The 20,176-nt window shown below is 46.5% G+C and overlaps 1 protein-coding gene across 1 annotated transcript in view; it reads left to right on the top strand.

Moving 5' to 3' along the window:
- Positions 1–20,176, top strand: part of TM9SF4 (transmembrane 9 superfamily member 4) — a 56,761-nt gene that overhangs the window by 21,740 nt on the left and 14,845 nt on the right. Inside the window, exons 2-9 of the mRNA XM_067707801.1 lie at positions 1,908–2,021; positions 6,664–6,763; positions 11,513–11,681; positions 11,781–11,910; positions 13,154–13,277; positions 14,739–14,857; positions 14,960–15,071; positions 16,412–16,482. Of these exons, the coding sequence (XP_067563902.1) occupies positions 1,908–2,021; positions 6,664–6,763; positions 11,513–11,681; positions 11,781–11,910; positions 13,154–13,277; positions 14,739–14,857; positions 14,960–15,071; positions 16,412–16,482 (939 nt within the window). The remainder of the gene's footprint in view (positions 1–1,907; positions 2,022–6,663; positions 6,764–11,512; positions 11,682–11,780; positions 11,911–13,153; positions 13,278–14,738; positions 14,858–14,959; positions 15,072–16,411; positions 16,483–20,176) is intronic.

Consider the following 20,176-nt stretch of genomic DNA (forward strand, 5'->3'; position numbering starts at 1 on the left):
ACCCATTTGTACTGTTTGAGTTACTGGATTGGCCAAAAAGTTTGTTCGGGTTTTCCCATAGTCTTCGCAAATATTTACTGTATATGTTTTGCTTTTTCAAAACTTTTTTAACCTAGTTATTTTTTTAAAAGCCTCTCTTACGCATGGTTATGTAATATGTTAACATTAGAGGAAAGTGGGTGAAGAGTATATGGGAACTCTCATAGTATATTCTGTAAATCTAAATTTATTTAAAAATAAAAAGTTTAAAAAAATGACAGAGGCGGGGAGCATACTGACTTCCTATACAGAATCCTACCCCATGAGACATTTTTCCACCTTTTTGTCTTGTCACTTCTTTTAAAGATCTTGCTTTCACCCCTAATTCTGCTGACTTGGTGATTACCAGATTCAATAAAACTGTCTTAGCCATTTTTCACTGTTTTTGTTGGGGTCAGACTATTATTTCATATTTCATAATGCACATCAGCTGACAGATACTTATAAACATCACAGCAGATCAGAGGAAAGCACTCTATGAATATATTGCTTTTAAGAGTTTGACCAGGCTTTGTATCTAAACTAGTGCACAACCTCAGAACCTTAAACTTTGAAAGCCAGTTTTCCTCAACTTGTGCTCCTGGTAAAAACACAGATGAGTCTACATTTTTGGCAAGCCCCCTGAGTGATTCCGATTCCCTGTAACACTGAGTTCCAGAAAGAATCGTCTGAGAGAGAGAGAGAGAGAGAGAGAGAGAGAGAGAGAGTGTGTGTGTGTATGGTGGTGATGGTGACTTGAAGGATGCGGGGACAGGGTAATCAGGGGGCTGTGGCCAGTGTCCGATGGGAGTAAATGAGGGTCTGAAATGCCACAGCGGTAAAAGGGGTGGAGAGAGAAGGCAGATGCAGCCGCGCAATTGAGTTCGTGATCCAGGTGTGTGGACGACAAAGTTCCTTGTTCAAGACAGGCAGAGGGAAAGAAGCTCTTCTAGTACCTTGAGGGGGTGAAGCATATTAATGGAGGGACAGAGATGCTTTGATGGGGTACTTCTTGAGGTGGGTAATTGACCTTTCTTGCCTTTGATTCCCAGGTGCCAAGCACTGGGGACACAGTCCCTGCTCCCACACAGATTACATTCGAATGAAGGGGGACAGATAATACACAAGGAAACAGATACATATGCCCATGCCAATTAGCTGAGTCCATGAAGAGAAGTGGAGTAAGGGGTTGGAGAATGGGTGATAGGAGCCCTGAGGAGGCCATTTAGACGGGCTAGTCGGCGGAGGCTTCTCTGAGGAAGTGACATCTGAGAGAGACCTGAATGAAATAAGGGGGTGAGCCAGGCAGGCACCTGTGGGAAGGGCATTCTGACGGAGGGAGCAGTGAAGGTGATGGCCCTGAGGGGGTGGAGAAGGACTTGCTGTCAGGAGACACGAAGGCCGGCGTGAACGGAGCTGAGGAGGCAGAGGATGGGAGGCGGCGGGGTCAGGACAATTTTGGAGGCGGTTTGTAGGAAAATGTATTGGTACCATTGGAGCTTCCTGACAAAGCAAGCCCGTTGCTACGTGGAGAAATGGGAATTAATGGGACACTGTGGAGCTTTGTTTCCTGCTGGCCCTACAGGACAGTGATACATGTGACATGATGAAAGGGACATTGCTCGAAGAGTGGGGAGCCGTGGCTCCTGTATTAGTCTGCCCTTTTGCCCTGCTGTCAGTTACTGCGCTCAGTTTGGGGCTCATTTCTGGAAGTGCAGGATCAGTGCCTCATAGCACCCTTGGGGGCATTTAGAGGGTAGCCTTTGGGGGGCCTCAGGCTTCTCAGAGTGGGGATGAGACTGCGTCAGTTAAAGCAGATGTGACGGTGCCCCAGAGGGCTGTTCACCTCTTTCCCCCATTCCGACTGCCACCTCTCTTCTTCCAAGCAGGATTGGTTGCCGTGGTCCCTGCTGCTTCTCTCTCTCACGTGTGATACCGGGGCCTTCTACGTTCCTGGGGTCGCACCAATCAACTTCCACCAGAACGACCCTGTAGAAATCAAGGTAAGTGCGTTCCTGGTCTGTGGGAGCCAACTGTTGCCCAGTTGCTGGGCAGCCTGGCCAGAGGACTGTTGCGAGTTGGTCACGTCCCTCCTGTGGTTGCAGAGAACCCAGACCAGTGCTGCTCAGCCTGGGAGGAAGAGGATTCACTGCGCATGGCTGGGGCAGAAGTGGTGTGTCCCTCTGGCCCCGCCGCCTCTCCTCTCTCTCTGCCTCTGGCTGTCTCTGCATCTCCCCCTGTATGAGTGCATTCTCTCTCTCTGTCTCTCTCTCTCTTTCTCTTTGGCTCTGTCTCTGTTTCTGGTTCTTCCTGTGTCTTTGTTTCTCTCTCACTTTCACTCGCTTCTGTGCCCACCTCTTTCTGTGTCTCCATCTCTCTCAACCTGCCTCCTTCTCTGTGACATCTCTGCCTCTCTCCATCCTCCTCTATGTTACCGGCTTTCTCTGCATAACTCATATCATCTATGTATACGCATGATTATTATGGCCTTTTTTTTCAATTTTAGCTTCTGCCAGGATTCTCCAGTTCAGTATTTCCAAACGGTGCACTGCATATCTGAGTGGTGGTATATGAGATGATTTTAAGTGGCTGACACGTATGTTTTATTTTAATAGCTGTTTTCTTTTAATTATACTAGAAAATATAGCCATTACTTCAACTCATGATTCCATGGCTGTCATTGTTGGGTTTCCATTTTTAATAGTGTTAAAATGTTTGCTTCTTTTTTTTTTTTTCTTTTTTTTTTTGCGGTACGCGGGCCTCTCACTCTTGTGGCCTCTCCCGTTGTGGAGCACAGGCTCCGGACGTGCAGGCTCAGCGGCCATGGCTCATGGGCCCAGCCGCTCCGCGGCATGTGGGATCTTCCCGGACCGGGGCACGAACCCGCGTCCCCTGCATCGGTAGACGGACTCTCAACCACTGCGCCACCAGGGAAGCCCAAAATGTTTGCTTCTTAAATAAAGGTATTTACCTAAAAATGAATCATATAGAAAATAGCAGAATAAATGGTAAGTAGATAGAGCAAGTTGGTACATGAGTGATTCGGATTTGAAAGCATTGTCCTAAATCAGAGTCCAGAAGAACAGCCACCTGGGCCACCTCACCTTGTCAGCCTAGATGCCCACCTGTGGGCCAGTCACCTGTGACAGGGTTATGGGAGAGTCCTTTAAAATGTGGTTGATCGGGGCAGTGGGCAGGCTGGCACCTTGGCTAATGTCTCGGACTCTTGGTGGCATTTTCAGAGCCCTAAACACGGCTGAGGGTTGGTGGTGGATCTTCTTGGATCTCATTTCCCAGGAAACAAACTCTAAGGTGGAGATTTGGAGCAAGAGATGTATTGACTAGGCGCCCAGTCCTGGAAGCAGGACTGGGCAGAGGGAGATATTAAGCTGTGATAAACAGAGTCCTATGGAAGGCTCCGGAACTGGAGTGGCCGGCTGCAGAGTTCTCCCACATTGAGGCGAGAGGACTGGCCACCAGACAAGGGGTGTGACCTTGTTCCAGAGCTCCCAGCTATAGGGACTCCTCTCTACCATCACCCAAATATAACCACTCTTAATACTTTGGGTTATTTTTCTTAGTCTTTTTTTTCTGTGCAGTGTTTACAGTGTAGGGTACTCGGCATTCTCACACTTCAGTAAACCCCCAGCTTCTTGACTACCACATTGGTCCCCCATAGGCAAAATAACGTAGAGTTGAAGTTTTTAAGTAGTCCTTCAAATCCTTAGTGATTCTGTACAAAGGTCTAGCAAAACTTATAAAGCAATGAAAATAAATTCTGCTCCTAAAATGTACATTTCTTGTTGATGGGAACCACATCTTTACTGGTCTGTGCAAAAGCAAAGCAGTGAGATTGTGTGAAAATAAAGTTTTTATCCTGTCCTAAGCATCACAGTGTTCAAAAGGGGGAACAGAAGCCCAGAAAATCACAAAGGGCCATCCACCTGACATGCTGTCATGTACATGTGCCTTTGTTTGCCACCACATTTTGGGCATTTGCAAAATTATAAATTGCTACATGTCATGCTTATTTGGGGCATTAGATGCAAGCAACTTTTCATTATCCAGGGGGAGTTAACCAGTTTAGAGGTTAAAAATATAATACATTTGTGGAAAAACGAAAACTACCACGAATCAAGTTCTACAAGGGCTGGGATATTATCTTTCTCGGTTACTGCTGTGTCACCAGCTCCTAGTACATAGCCTGGCAGGGTGGATAAATACATATGATCAATGACTATTAGAAAGTGTCTGCATTTAGAACCATGTAGTAGTAACAAGCAAATGCACCATTCCATGTGTTGCATTACTGTGAGCATCCCTCTTCCTTAGAAGTCAGACTTGTAACTTTCGGGAACAATAATTAAAGTCACCTTTATTGAGGATTATTTACATTCCGGACATTATGCATGGCTTAGCTCAAGATGCCCCCTAAGAGCCCTCTGAGGCAGATACTGTATGTTTTAGAGATTTACTGAACATTTTACAGTTACGGAAACTGAGGCCCGAGGAAGTGAACCTGCTTGTCCAAGGTCACATTGTGAGGGAGACATAGGGTTAGTTCAGAGCCCGGCTCTTAACCGCCGCGGTACCCTTCCTCCCAGTGCCTCTGCCAGAAGCCCCCTCCAGAGCAAAGCTTGTGGCATGGGGAGGACAGGGTGGCTCTGGCTTCAGTCCTGCCAAGCTGGGCATGTGAGAACTACACCTTGGGTGGGAAGGGAGAGGGCGGGAGGGGACATAAAGGTGAGACTCAGTTTCTTTGTAATGTGGCTTCTTTTTTGATTGTCCAGAAGGAGAGAATGCTAAGAAACACAGAATAACAGGCTGTTATAACAGATAATAACTTTTTGGTCATTTCGCCTCAAGCAGTTCATGAAATGCTTAATAGAGGTCCCCCGTCCTTCAATTCAACATCTAAAAAGCTCTGAAACTTAGAGTTTTTCTAAACTCATTGTAGGCGAGACCTGACCTGAACTGTTTATTAACTTTATTTTTCCCACTTAGTATGAATATTTTTGCATTTCCTTGTCATTGAATGTGGGGTACTGCTCCAGACCCAGCTGGGGGGTGTTATAAAACCCATGGTTTTATAATATACCACATTGCTCTTTTAAAATTGGAAAAATTTTTAAATTAAATTAAATTAATTTATAAATTAATGTAATAATGTAATGTAATGTAATAATTATTAATGTAATAATGCCGAGTATACTAAAGATGAGTGGGTACCAGAGAGGATTACTGAAACAGTCATTAAATTAAATTAAATTTTAAATCTTTTAAAATTAAATTAAAAATCCTAATTCCAAAGCAAGAATTTTAAGTAAGGATTGTGGATCTGGATTCTAAAAACTATTTATACTTTCAGATGGTGTATGAGGAATGGTTAATAGTTTTTAAATAGCAAAGATAATTTTAGTTGCATTTAAATTATAATTTGGGACTTCCCTGGCCGTCCAGTGGTTAAGACTTCGCCTTCAAATGCAGGGGGTTGTGGGTTCAATCCCTGGTCGGGGAGCTAAGATCCCATATGCCTCGCAGCCAGAAAACCAAAACAAACCAGAAGCAATATTGTAACAATAGCAATAAGGACTTTAAAAATGGTCCACATCAAAAAAAACTTTAAAATAATTAATTGATTAATTAATTTTTTTTTTTTTGCAACATTTTGACTGGTTCTATTTTATCCATGTTTTGGGGAGTTGTCTGTGGCTGTCACTGTTTCCAGAGCTGCATTCTGTGTGCTTGCATCACTTCCTAAATGTTCTTCTTCATGGTCTTCTTAAACTTCATCTTTAATGGTTGCATAATATTTAATTGAACGAATTTATTGTGGTTTATTGACCAATTTCCCATTACGGAGCTTTTAGCTGTTTTTCCATTTTTTTCTCTTTTTTCATTGTGCAAACATTTATCGAGCACCTACTATGTACCTAGATCTCTAGGCACGGTGGTTACATAGGTAAGCAAGACACATATGGTCCTTGCCCTCATGGAGTTTAATCTTAAATTCTAGTAGGGGAGGCTGATTTCTCTGGAAAAAGAAAACAAAAACATAAAATAATTACATTTTATCAGACATGCTACAAAGATAACTAGAAGTGTTGAAATACAGAAGATGAGGGAATTCCTTTGATAAGATGATAAGGAAAGGACTCGAAGGTGAGGGGATTTAAGCTGAGACCAAATGTGAGAAGGAGTCAGAGAGTCGGGCAGAGAGGAGCAGGTTCAAAGCCTGAAGCAGGAGAGCACTGGTCAGGCTCAAGGAACTAGAGGCAGAAGACCACTGTGGTTAGGAATGAGGAGTGAGCTCTTTGTTCCTGAAGTTTTTTCCCTTATTTGGAGTTATTTCCTTAGGAAAGATACCCAGAAGTGAAATTATAGGGTCAAAGGATGTCAGCATGTTAAGGACTCTGGGTATATATTGGATTTGGTTGTGATTTTAAACAAAATCTATAATGTAATCTAAAACTAGTGAACTGTGAAATAATTGTATAGTATACCAGAGTTGTGTCTGCTGCGGTTAGTTTGCTTAGTAGGTAATAATGCCGAGTATACTAAAGATGAGTGGGTACCAGGGAGGATTACTGAAACAGTCATCTTGATTTCTGGGTTGAAGAATAATGGCCTCCCTTCTTCCACTAGGCTGTGAAGCTCACCAGCTCTCGCACCCAGCTGCCTTATGAATACTACTCACTGCCCTTCTGCCAGCCCAGCAAAATAACCTACAAGGCAGAGAATCTGGGTAAGTTCTTCTCTCACACTGCTGTCACGCTATCCCAAAGAGGAACCCGGATCTCTTCATAATGTTAATAGCAGTTAACCCTTATATAGCACCTACCGTGTGCTGGACACCATTCTACATAGTTTATATACAGATTAGTTTATTTAATCCTCATAGCATCCCGAAGGAGGTAGTTGTGGTGTTGATTCCCATTTTACAGGGTAAGTGATTTGCCTCTGGTTATACTGTTAATTAATGGCTAAACTGGGCTTGGAATCCATGTAGTCAGGCTTCAGAGCTGGAGCCCTTGGCTACTGCTCCGACTGGCTCTCCTTGATTTCTAGATAGCCCCTTCTGTTTCTTGTGGCTTCTGTAACCTGCTCTGCTTTTAATTAAAAGAATGAGTGATTATCTCTGGCCCTAATGGAATCAGGGACATCACCATAGTTCTTGCTAAGCTGTGCAGGCCTTGCCTCAAATAATGTGGGAAGCACCCAGTGCAGTGTCTGGCATATGTGTTCATAAATAGCAGCCATTTTATTTTAATTCAAATAATTCTTCATTTGGTGGAATTTCAGGCTGAAAGGAAAAGGCATTTGGTGGCCTCTATTGAGGACATGGTTATTAGTACTTACTCTGCCATCTCAGTGTTAAGTCCTGGAGATAAAAACTTAGAACTATGCCCTCCCTGACTTCAAGGAACTTAAGAGACTTTCCTGTTCTCTTATAGCTTAGGGAGGGGAAAGGAGAGAACTGGCTCTTGAGCAGTCCCCTGAAAGGGCTGCCTTCTCCATCAGGGCTACCCATGGCTCAGATGTTTCCAGAACCCCTAGCCAACAGGTGTACCTACTGCCAGGTATTGGATGTCCCAGACCAGCTGGGGCAGGCCTCGACCAAAAGCAGGCAGCACCGCCAGTCGCGAAGTCTCGCCTTGTACAGTTGGACGGAGGTCGGTCTCGGGGCCTGGGCTGCTCTTGCTGCCTGCCGCTTATCCTTCTTTTCTCTCCACACCATGCCGTGCTCCGGCCACCTTGCCACTGCTGGGAAGCCTGACCTGCTGTGTCCTCCAGACCCCTCACAGCAGCTCCTCCCTCCCCCTGTGAGCTGGTGCGGATTCATCTACAGCCCAAGGCTGAGCACTTGGGCACACCTCAGTGTGATACTGCGTGACCTTAACCTCCGTGAAGCTGGGGAATGTTCCTGCCTCATAGAAATGGAAACTTCCATGTACAGAAGTTATCCTGCCACACTGTATCTCATTCCAGCTTTGTGTAGTGCCTCCCTCTGTGGCCTAGGGGCTCTTTGAGCAGCGGGATCATGTCTTCCATGTGTCTCTCTCTGCCACTTCTGACCCAGTGTCTGACACATAGTTGTCATTCAGTAAAAGTTTTTGTCCTCCCTGAGTGGAGCAGAAACAGCCTTGATTGAATGCCTTTTGGGTCGCAAGCCTTGTACTCTACGTCCTCATCATCATCACTGTTAATACTTAAAGGGCTCTAACAGTGAGCCAGGCATTGTTCTAAGCACGTCTGTGCTTACCTTAGTTAATTCTCACAACAGCCCTCTGAGGTAGCTACTCTTACTATCCCCTTATCACAGATAACAGAAGCGAGGCACAGGAGGTGAAGTCACTTGCTACAGGTCACTCGCCGAGTTGGTGGCAGAGCCCAGGAACTCTGGCTTCAGGGTCCATAGCCTTAAGCAGTACACTCTGCGCACTGTCTTACTTGGTTCCGACTGTAACTCAGCAAAGCCAGGTATGATGGCCCCCATGCCATAGTAGAGGGCACAGCAGCTTCAGAGGTTTGAAAAACTTGCTTGTGGTCACATGGTCAATGGGTAGAGAAATTGAGATCTTAACCCAGGTTTTTTAACTCTAAAAACAGAATTCTTTCTGTTGTCCAGACTGCCTTTTCCAGAAAGGTTCATTTGGGCTGTCCAAGGGCTGTGCTCCCGATTATCATGTTGGTGGAGATTCATATCGTGGCGGGGGGGTGGGGGCATGTCTGCGGCAGCTGTACTGGAGTATGACATCAGACTCGTTTAGAGGGTCCACTCAGCGTGTTGCTCGTCTAGTGTGGCTGGCTGTGTGCTCCCAGCTTTAAAAATTAAAATGAATACTTCTGTATTAGAACTGAGCTGTTCCAGGCCAGTGTGTCCTCTTTCTTGGTTTAAATGTATCAATAATTTCTAAATATCAAGAAGTGATACCCACCTTACTTGATCTTCAGCCCTGTTCCTCTCTCTGTATGTTCTTCCTTTCCTCAAGTGAATTCCTTATTGACCTTCCTGAAAAGAAGTGAGTGGTAAGGCGTGGTGTAGAGGAAAGAGCCCAGGGGCTTAGCACTACCACAGTCACTGTCATAGGCTAGTCACTATCTGGGTCTGGTTCTCAGCATTGTCATATGTAAAATGGCAGAGGATGACCCAGATCATTTCAGCAGTGGACCATGCAGATATCTCATTGGTGTTCTTGGCCTCCCACTGGCCAGTCCCTCCCTGGGTTTTGCAGACTCACCTGCATAACTAGCCTTCTAAAAGAGGGGGAAAGCGGGGGAGAGGTGTAGAGACCTTCATCCAGGCGCCTTTTCACCCTCCCCCCATCCTGAGCGGCCTCATCCACTCTTGTCAGAGTGCTACTTTGCACAGCTGAGTGGTTCTCCCCACTGTGGTAAAGCTAGTGGCCCTGCCACTTACCATCTGTATCCCAACAACTCACAGCTTCTATCTATAGCCCTGACCTTTCCTCTGACCCTCAGACTTGGATATCTGACTGCCTGCTTGACATAGCCACTTGACATATGCAAACTGAAAAAATGCCTTCAGTCTAAATTTGCTGTTTTTCCCATTTTCCCCCCAACTGGAACTTGGTTGTAGAAGCCCCATAGCCTTCCTGATATGCACCGCTCCTCACTCACCCTTTGTCAGCCAGCACCAGCCCCCCTAGATTTCACCTCCTCAGTAGCTCCTGAGTCTGTGTACTTGTTTCCGCCCTCACTATACCCTCTAATCCAGCCACCATCACCGCCCACTTGCATAGCTGACTGCCATCGCCCCCGGCCAGTTCCGTGCATCTTCGATATTTTCTTCACAAAACAGCCAGAGTGATCTGTAACCAGAATTGGATAATGTCTTCTGCCGCTCCTGTTAGAAACCCTTTATTGGTTTTTGTGGCTCTCTCGATAGAGATCAAACTTCCCGTTGGCCCACAGGCCCCCTGAAGTCCAGCTCTAGCCCGTCTCTCCAGCGTGCCTCAAGTCACCCTTGCCATGTGCACTGCAGCCGCACAGGCCTCTTACATTTACCGCGTCATCCCCCTGCCTTCCCCCCGCCCCCCAACCAGGCAGGGGGCCTTTGTGCGTGCTATTTCCTTCTGTCTAGAATAGTCTTCCCCTATCTCTTTGCCTAGTTAAGGCTCTCTTCCTTTAGAGCTCACTTCAAGCATTACTTCCTCAGAGAAGCTGTCCTAGACCTACTCCCCCACACCTAGAGCAAGTTCCTCATATTGTACTATACCTTCTCGTTATCCTGATTAATCAGTCTGTCTTCCCACTAGACCATAAGCTCCGTATGTCTGTTCAACATTATTTCTTCAGAGCCCAGCACATAACCAATATCTAGTGGATGTTTGGGAAGGAATGAATGAATGAACGAATGAATGACTAGGCCAAGAGTCCCACATCAAGCGGGTCCACACTGGTAGGCAGCTGTTAGACCAGGCGTATGTGGGCATTAGTGCCGCCTGTGGGCTTTGGTAGGTCTCCTTCAGCTTGCCCCAGTTCCACCTCATCCCAGTAGAAGTGTTAGAATGGCTCAGAAGGAAAGCACCATTGGGTTTAGTTGACAGGCCCTGACTGCTCGGTGCCTGCTCTTGGAACGTCTGGCAGCAGGTTTCTCTGAGGCAGTAGGCATGCAAGGGGTGTGCCAGTTTGTTAAGTTAAAAAGATGTTTTGGCTGAAAATCTCAGGTGCTGGATTTTACCCTACCTCCCTTCCTCCCTGAACCAGGATCTGAAGATGCAGAAATAAAGAGGAAACATTATCTGCCCTTAAAGAGCTCGTAATGAGGTATGAGGGCAGAAACTTAACCTATCAACATATTGTGCAAAGTCACATCACTGACATATGAAAAGGTGCAGAAGTGATGCTGGTAATAAAAATAGTATTTGTTGTCTTCCCACTCTATGCCTGGTACTTTATTTCTCACTGTAACCCTGTGAGATGCGTACTATTATCCCCATTTTACAGATGAGGAAATTGAGGCTCATTGAGCTTAAGGTACTTACCAAGACTGCTAAGCTAGTCAGTGGCAGAGCCAGGGTTCAGTAGCCCTCTCTTCACCACTGTACGATGCTGCCTCTGTGCAGAGGGCAATCCGAGGAGGGAGTCACAAACTCAGTCCTAAGGCGGTCAGGAAGGGCTTCCCGGAGAGTGGAATAGAAGCTGAGCTTGAAGGGTGAGGAAGAGTTTCCCAGGAACACGGGGCAGGGAATGGCACTCCAGGCAAAGGAAACGACATGTGGCCCAGAGGCACGGAATGACGTGGCATGTTTGATGTGCTCTGAAGAGTCTGGTGGTGCTAGAGCACAAAGGGAGAGGAGGGACAACATGGGGGCGTCAGGTGGGCAAGCCTGGCCTGAACAGGCAGGGTAATGCATTGAGTGCCAGGCTGCAGGACTGCTGAAGGCCCTGCAGGTGGGCCCTGTGTCTCTGCTGACCTCAGCAACCTCAGGGCTGAAGCTCTGAGCTCCATCTGTCTCTCTTATGGCAGGAGAGGTGCTGAGAGGGGACCGGATTGTCAACACCCCTTTCCAGGTTCTCATGAACAGTGAAAAGAAGTGTGAGGTTCTGTGCAGCCAGTCCAACAAGCCAGTGACCCTGACCGTGGAACAGAGCCGGCTCGTGGCCGAGCGGATCTCAGAGGACTACTATGTCCACCTGTGAGTTGTCCTCTGCTCCCTGCCAGCCTCGAGTTCCCATAGGGGAGGGCACTGAGGGAGAGGCGATCTGAGGGACTGAGCGGGGCCTTGGGTTTCCAGCATTGCAGACAACCTGCCCGTGGCCACCCGACTGGAACTCTACTCCAACCGCGACGGCGATGACAAGAAGAAGGAGAAGGACGTGCAGTTTGAACACGGCTACCGGCTCGGCTTCACGGATGTCAACAAGGTAGAGTGTCTTGATGTGCTCAGAGGGCTGGGGGAGCTACTCCCCAAAGTCACGAGCACTTGGGGCCACAGAGGAGGGGGAAACATGTAGCTCTAGGCTTAGGAAAGGTGGGGATGGCCAAGACAAGTTCCCCCTGGTGCCCCTGGCCATGGCCTGTCAGATGTCTGAGTGCTGTGGGCCCGGCTCTGGCGGATGCTACACAGGAGGTGGAAGGCACAGTGCCTAAAAACTCAGATTCCACATAAATATATGATTATATGGATTATAAGATTAACCACCGCCCCCCCCCCCGCAAAAAAAAAAAAAGGAAGTCTGGAACTTCATCAGTATGTAAGAGAGAGAGCTCAGCAGTGGTCAAGAGCATGCAGGTTCCCTGGGTTTTGAATCCTGCCGTCACCACTTACTAGTTGGTGAGTGACCTTAAGCCTACCTCTCTCACCTCTCTAAGCCTTGGGTCCCTTATCTGTAAAATGTGTGTTACAGCCATACCTGCCTTTTGGGGTTGTCATGCAGAGTAAATCAGATAATCTGTGTAAGCACTTTATAGCACAGCCACTGAGAAATATGCTAATGGCATTGATTGTAACAGTGATTCTCTTATATTTGTCATTTTCTAAACTGAACACATATTACTTAGGGAATAAAGAACAAAAGCATTTCTTTTGAGGCACAGTCCCTGTCCTCCAGGGGCTTTTTTCATAACTGGGAAGAGAACTGACAGTGTAAGATCCTGGATCTTAAGTCCCAATCCTGACCGTGCCAGTGCTTTGACGGTCAGGGCCAGAAGAGTTCAGAGGGAGCTAATGTGCAGGCAGGTTGTCACGGAGGAGGTGGGCCTTGAAAAATAGGTAAGCTTGAGCTGAGTGAAGTTGGGACAGCATTCTAGTTAAGTGAATGCCGTGAACAGAGTTCAGGGTGGGGACTGTTCACGGGGCAGGGAGGGACCCAGGGAGACCAGGCGAACTAACATGTCTGGGAGGGTGACGGCAGCTGGGTATGTTAGGGTGACAGAAGGCCTTGAATACCAGCCTAAGGGGTCTGAACTTGTACCTAGTAAGCCCCAGAGAGCCCTGGAGGGTTCATGAGTAGCGGGTTGCTATAAGAGCAGTGTTTTTGGAACACTGGTACAGTTGGGTCTGCTAGATGAGGGAAGGGACCTAATACCTGGCTGGTCACCCTGTGTGATTTTTCTGGTGGTTTCTTGGCTCCTAGCTATTTTGTTCTCTTTGTTGCGCTGTTTTAGATCTACCTGCACAATCACCTCTCGTTCATCCTTTACTACCACCGGGAGGACCTGGAAGAGGACCAGGAGCACACATACCGCGTCGTCCGCTTCGAGGTGATTCCCCAGAGCATCAGGCTGGAGGGTGAGTGGGGAGGTGTGACCAGAGGGGCAGGGCTGGACGGGCCTGGGCTTCACACCCAGGGTCTTTGCACCCTTGATTCCTGAAATGGCTGATAGGCCCCAGTGTGGCATATGGGCCCAGCCAAGGTAGAGTCACTACATTCCCATTAGAGAAGATGGGGGGCAATGGGAGAGCTGACAGGGTGTCTCCTGGCCTGGCACAGCACCTTACCAGCCACCCTGGGAGGTAATGTGCTGATTATGATAGGAACCAGAGGCTCAGAGAGGTCAGTGACTTGGCCAAGACCAAACAGCAGTTTGGGGCTTTGCTGGGCCATCACAAGAAGCAGCCAGCTCAAGAGCAAAGGGATGAAGCACAAGGGGCAGGGGTACCGACGGAGCTGCTGGGCAGCAGCTTTCAGTGTTTCCGCTCCTCTGTGTGAGTGATTGGCCCCGGGTCAACAGCTGTGCAGGAATTTGAGCGCCCAGGCGCAGCCCTGTGGGCCTGACGGGATCTGGTCGGCCTCACCTTGCCTGGCAGCGCTAGCTCACCACAGGGCGACTTCCATTTCGCATGCCTGGCCTTTTGTCCACAGTGGTGGTGAGTTTCTGGAGCTTTTTTAAGCTGTGGAACCTCATAGTCAAACAAAGTCATACGCAGAAGTCTTATGTAAAACATAGACCCTGCACTTTCGGGGCATCATACTGCCTCTCCTCCCGTCTGTGTCATGGTTACAGCTTGACATTTACTGTGTGAGTGTTTGACAGCAGCTGCTCCCCCACTGGCCCTTCGAAGTTAGAGACCCTGTCTCCTTTTCTCACCACTTTCTCTCCAGCACAGTACCTGGCACATAGTAGGTGCTTATTTATTGTATGTTGGTTGAATGAATGGACAGACAGCAGGATGAACAAATGTGTAAATGAAGGAAGGAAGCATCAGAGTGATTGAATTACTAAAGTGCCAGGACTCTGGGGACTAAATGAGTGAGCGAACGTATGAGAGAGTGAGTCAGTGTTGTTTTTGCCTGTTGAATGGGACTGATTGAATGAGCAAATGAATGCTTGAATTGATTGAAGGAAGAATTCGTTTGACTAAATAGGGACTCAGACCCCTCCCCACATACACCTCTCTGCAGCCCCTAAGGCCCTTTGGAAAGTCAGGGCTGTGGGAAGCACAGTTTTTTGTTTCTTTTTTGTTTTTGTTTTTTCATCTTTATTAGATTATAATTGCTTTAAAATGCTGTGTTTATTTCTGCTGTGCAACAAAGTGAATCAGCTCTATATATACCTATATCCCTCCCTCTTGGGGCTCCCTCCCACCCTCCCCACCCCACCCAAGGGAGCACAGTTTTAAAGCTCTAGTTGCCAGCTGTTCTCCCAGCCACTGCTCCGCAGCACGCTGCCTCTGAGGGCACCCGCAGAACAGACCCTGGGTAGTGGCACCAGCCCTTGCAGGAACAGACTGAGTCTCTGTCTCTCACAGACCTCAAAACAGACGAGAAGAGCTCATGCACCCTGCCTGAGGGTACCAACTCCTCGCCCCAAGAAATTGACCCCACCAAGGCGAATCAGCTGTACTTCACCTACTCTGTGCACTGGGAGGTGAGAAGGGGCTGGAGCCCACGGCAGGGGAGGAGGGCTCTGGTCCAAGCAGCAGTTATCAAGGTGGAGGCCTGACTCTCAAGTGCTTCCTCCCACCACCAGGAGAGTGACATCAAATGGGCCTCTCGCTGGGACACTTACCTGACCATGAGTGATGTACAGATCCACTGGTTTTCTATCATTAACTCCGTCGTGGTGGTCTTCTTCCTGTCAGGTGAGAGAGCTATGGGTTGGAGGGTGGAGAGGACAGGGGGTGAGGGATGAGGGGCTGAGGTGTCACATCACTCCCAGGAGACTTCTAGGGTGTTCTTGGAGCCAAGCATAGGTCAAAAACAGACATTAGGGCTCTGTGCAAGGCATCAGTACACAGAGGTAAACAAGATTCACCCTCTACTCCGGAGAGCTCCCTAGGGGAAGGCTGCGCCGCCTCTTCACGCACGCCTTCACTGACTCATTCAACAGTGTTTCGGCATTGCTCATCCTGTTCGGGCCCCATGCCGCGTGCTGGATATGGTGTTGAGCAAGCCCAACCCAGTCTCTGCCCTCACGGTCTGTATTCTGGTGGCAGGAGAGAGACAGAAAAGCACAGAAGTAGTAGGGTTCCAGATAGTGCTAAGTGCTGTGAAGCATATGCATGGCTGTTGAGGAGAGGGTGAAGGCTGCTTTAGAGAAGACCTCTCTGAATGAGGAGCCACCATTCAGAGACCTAGGGAAAGACGGTTCCAGCAAGGGTCACGGCCCTGCAGTGAGACAGGCTTGGTGAGAAGCCAGATGGCAAGAGGGCATTGAGCAGGGTGAGGGTGGTTGTCAGGGGTAGAATGAAACTGATCGTTTCAGTATCAGGAGAAGTAAAGATAATGCTGTCTTTATTAAACATTTACCCAGGGGCCAGCTGCTGTGCTAATAAACACTTAAATGCATCCCCATCCTCGCAGCCCCGTGAGCTAAGCCAAAAAGTGTTAAGTTAGCTCAAGGTCCTACAACCCATTGTCTTAACCACTACGCTGTGCTGCCTAGATAGGTAAACAGGGTGCTGTGCAAGTACAAACGGGGGTGCCTCTGAGCTGTTTGGGGTGTTGAGAAGAGAAGATGTTTTGACGTGTGAGTAGGAGTCAGGACAGAGTGGGGCATTCGGGTAAAGGGAACAGCCTGGGTTACAGGCACGCAGGTGAGAGAGAGATGGGGCTGTGACCTGATAACTAAAAGCAACAAATAACCAGAGGCAAGTGAGAGGCGAGCCTGGGAGGAGGTGAGGCTGGAGAGGCTGGAAGGACCAAGCCCTGGAGGAGCTGGGATGCTGTTCTCCCTGGAATACAAGCGGTGTCCTGTGACTGCCTCCGCCCATCCCAGCAGCTCATTCTTCCCCTCTTGGGGGGTGACCCTCTGTTTCCCCTGCCCTGTAGCTGGGGTGGAGCTATGCCCAGGAGAGAACCTGAGGTGGCTGCATAGCCAGTTCCCACTAGAGGAAGCCACGTGTGCCCGGAGGGCAAGCAGCACAGAAGACTCAGATGGCCGTGCTGACACTCCTCTTCTTCCCGCCCCTGTTTGTTTCAGGCATCCTGAGTATGATTATCATTCGGACCCTCCGGAAGGACATCGCCAACTATAATAAGGAGGATGACATTGTACGAGGTCATGGCTGGGGAGGGATGGACTTGCAGAGGGAGGGCAGTCTAGCAGTGGGGCTCTGGGCCTACCAGACCAGGACGCGCACATGCACGCACGTGCCTGTGTGTGTGTGTGTGTGTGTGTGTGTGTGTGTGTGCGCGTGTGCGTGTGTGTGTGTGTGTGTGTGTGTGTGTGTTATCATTCATAGCGTAAACCAAATATTGAAAAGGAAAACAAAATGTTTAATGACCCAAAGTGATGGGGATAAGGCTTTCTAATTTCTAAGCATAAAAACAATGGAAGAAATCACAGAAAGAAAACTGGATTAATTTTACCTTAATCCTGCATGTTAAGATATGTAAACAACAGAAAAGTGAAGTGGCAAAACAATATATGCAACAAATTTTTTAAAAGATGATAGTTAAAAGAACTGGTATAAAATCTCTAAAAAAAAAAACCACTAAAATCCCTAATGTGATAATGAACAAAAAATTTACAGACAAGGAACCATACATGGCCAGTAAACATGTGAAAAACTGTTTTTACCTCAGGGATAAGCCCCCAACGTGCAGTGTCCAACAGTCATGAGAAGACAGTTTTGGACCTTCAAATTAGCACAGATTCGTACACATAGTACTAATTGCCGGCAGGGTTAATGTGAGATAAGCACCTTTTCATGCCACCCGTGCAAGTGTAAACTAGGAGATTTCTGAAAAGTTATTAATTGGCAGCACATATCATGAACTGCCAAATAGTTAACTTGTTTGTTTGTTTTGTTTTTAACATGTGGCTGCACTTTTAACTGTTGGTGCGGCCTGTGGGATCTTAGTTCCTCAACCAAGTATCGAACCCGCACCCCCTGCAGTGGAAGCAGAGTCTTAACCACTGGACCACCGGGGAAGTCCTAGTTAACTTGTTTTGATACACTATCTTCTAGAATTTTCCTAAGGAAAGCATTAAAACCACAAAAATTTGGTCTAAAAAAAGAAAATTTGGTCTAGAAATATTTATTGCAGCCTTTCTTATCATTTAAATAAACTGGAAATTGCCTGATATTCCATAATAATGGATTGGTTATATTATGGTACAGCCATACAATGAAAAATTGTACAAACATTAAAATAGTAATTGTAGAGAGTGTTTATTGACATAAGGAAATGCTCATGATCATACATCAGCTTAAAATAACAAAGTATTGTTACACAGTAAATACAGTATTTTATTGTTAAAAATTATATATACATATGCACATGTACATACATAAAGGACTGAAGGAAATATGTCAAAACAGCGGTATTATTAAGTATATAAATCATTTTCTGTATCTTTCTGATTTATTTTTTAATCTATGAATGTTTCTGAGTTTTATATTTTTTGTTCAGTCTTTCTGGATTTTTAAAAAATTGTCTACAATACTCATTTACTACTTTTTGTTCATTTGAATATCATGCCATATATCAAAAAAATTTTTTTACTTATTACACAAGTAAGAGCACATACAGACATACCTCAGAGATATTGCGGGCTCAGTTCCAGACCATCACAATAAAGTGATTATCACAGTAAAGGAAGTCAAACAAATTTTTTGGTTTCCCAGTGCATATAAAACTTATGCTTATACTATACTGCAGTCTATTAAGTGTGCAGTAGCAGTATGTCTAAAAAAATACCTTAATTTAAAAATACTTTAGTGCTAAAAATGCTAACCATCATCTGAGCCTTCAGCAAGTCCTAATCTTTTTGCTGGTGGAGCGTCTCACCTCAGTGTCGATGCTGCTGACTGATCAGGGTGTTGGTTGCTGTAGGTTGGGGTGGCTGTGGCGATTTCTTAAAATAAGACAGCAGTGAAATTTGCCAAATCAATTGACTCTTCCTTTCATGGACAATTTCTCTGTAAACATGCAATGCTGTTTGATAGCATTTTACCCACAGCAGAATTTCGTTCAAAATTGGAGTCAGTCCTCTCAAACCCTGCCTCTGCTTTATCAACCAAGTTTACGTAATACTCTAAATCCTATGTTTTCATTTCAACTATCTTCACAAATCTTCACCAGGAGCAGATTCCATCTCAAGAAACCACTTTCTTTGCCTATCTGTAAGAAATAACTCCTTATCCGTTGAAGTTTTATCATGAGATGGCAGCAATTCAGTCCCATCTTTAGGCTCCACTTCTTTTTTTTTTTTTTTTTTTTTTTTGCGCGTTACGCGGGCCTCTCACTGCTGCGGCCTCTCCCGCTGCAGAGCACAGGCTCCGGACGCGCAGGCCCAGCGGCCATGGCTTATGGGCCCAGCCTCTCCGCGGCACGTGGGATCCTCCTGGACCGGGGCACGAACCCGCGTCCCCTGCATCGGCAGGCGGACTCCCAGCCACTGCGCCACCAGGGAAGCCCTAGGCTCCACTTCTAATTCTAGTTCTCTTGCTGTTTCCACTGCATCTGCAATTACTTCTTCTTCTGAGGTCTTGAACCCCACAGTTCCATCCATGAGGGTTGGAATCAGCTTCTTCAAAACTCCTATTAATGTTGATATTTTGACCTCTTCCTATGAATCACGAATGTTCTTAATGGCATCTAGAATGGTGAATCTTTTCCAGAAGGTTTTCAGTTTACTTTGCCCAGATGCATCGGAGGAATCACACTCTATGGCAGTTATAGCTTTATGAAATGTATTTCTTAAATAATAAGACTGCAAAGTCAAAATGACTCCTTGATCCATGGGCTGCAGGATGGATGTTGTGTTAGCAAGCATGAAAATAACAGTAATCTCATTGTACATCTCCAGCAGAACTCTTGGATGACCAGGCGCATTGTCAATGAGCAGTGATATTTTGAAAGGAATCTTTCTGAGCAGTAGGTCTCAACAGTGGATTTAAAGTATTCAGTAAATCATATTGTAAACAGATGTGCTATCATCCAGGCTTGTTGCCCCATTTCTAGAGCGCAGGCAGAGTAGATTTAGCATAATTCTTTAGGGCCCCAGGATTTTCGGAGTGGTAAATGAGCATTGGCTTCAACTTAAAATCACCAGCTGCATTAGCCTCTAATGAGAGTCAGCCTGTCCTTTGAAGCTTTGAAGCCAAGCATTGACTTCTCCTCTCTAGCTATGGAAGTCCTAGATGGCATCTTCTTCCAATCGAAGGCTGTTTCGTCTACATGGAATATCTGATGTTTAGCGTAGCCACCTTCTACATCAGCACTTGCTGCTTTACATTGCACTTTTATGTTATGGAGATGGGATTCTCTCCTTAAACCTTATGAACCAACCTCTCCTAGCTTCAGACTTTTCTTCTGCCGCTTCCTCACCTCTCTCAGCCTTCATAGAATTGAAGAGGGTTAGGCCTTCTCTGGATGAGGCTTTGGCTTAAGGGAATGTTGTGGCTGGTTTGATCTTCTATCCAGACCACTCAGACTTTCTCCATAACAGCAATAAAGCTGTTTTGCTTTCTTATCATTCCTGTATTCACTGGAGTAGCACTTCTAATTTCTTTCAAGAACTTTTCTTTTGCATTCACAACTTGGCTAATTATTTGGTGAAAGAGTTCTAGTTTTCAGGAATCTCAGCCTTTGACACGTGTTCCTTGCTAAGCTTAATCATTTCTAGCTTTTGATTTAACGTGAGAGACAGGCAACTCTTCCTTTCACTTACACACTTAGAGGCATAGGGTTATTAATTGGCCTGATTTCAATATTGTTATGTCTCAGGGAATAGGGA

This window comes from Pseudorca crassidens, chromosome 15 (genome assembly GCF_039906515.1).
Source record: "Pseudorca crassidens isolate mPseCra1 chromosome 15, mPseCra1.hap1, whole genome shotgun sequence".
In the NCBI taxonomy this organism is placed as follows: Eukaryota; Metazoa; Chordata; class Mammalia; order Artiodactyla; family Delphinidae; genus Pseudorca; species Pseudorca crassidens.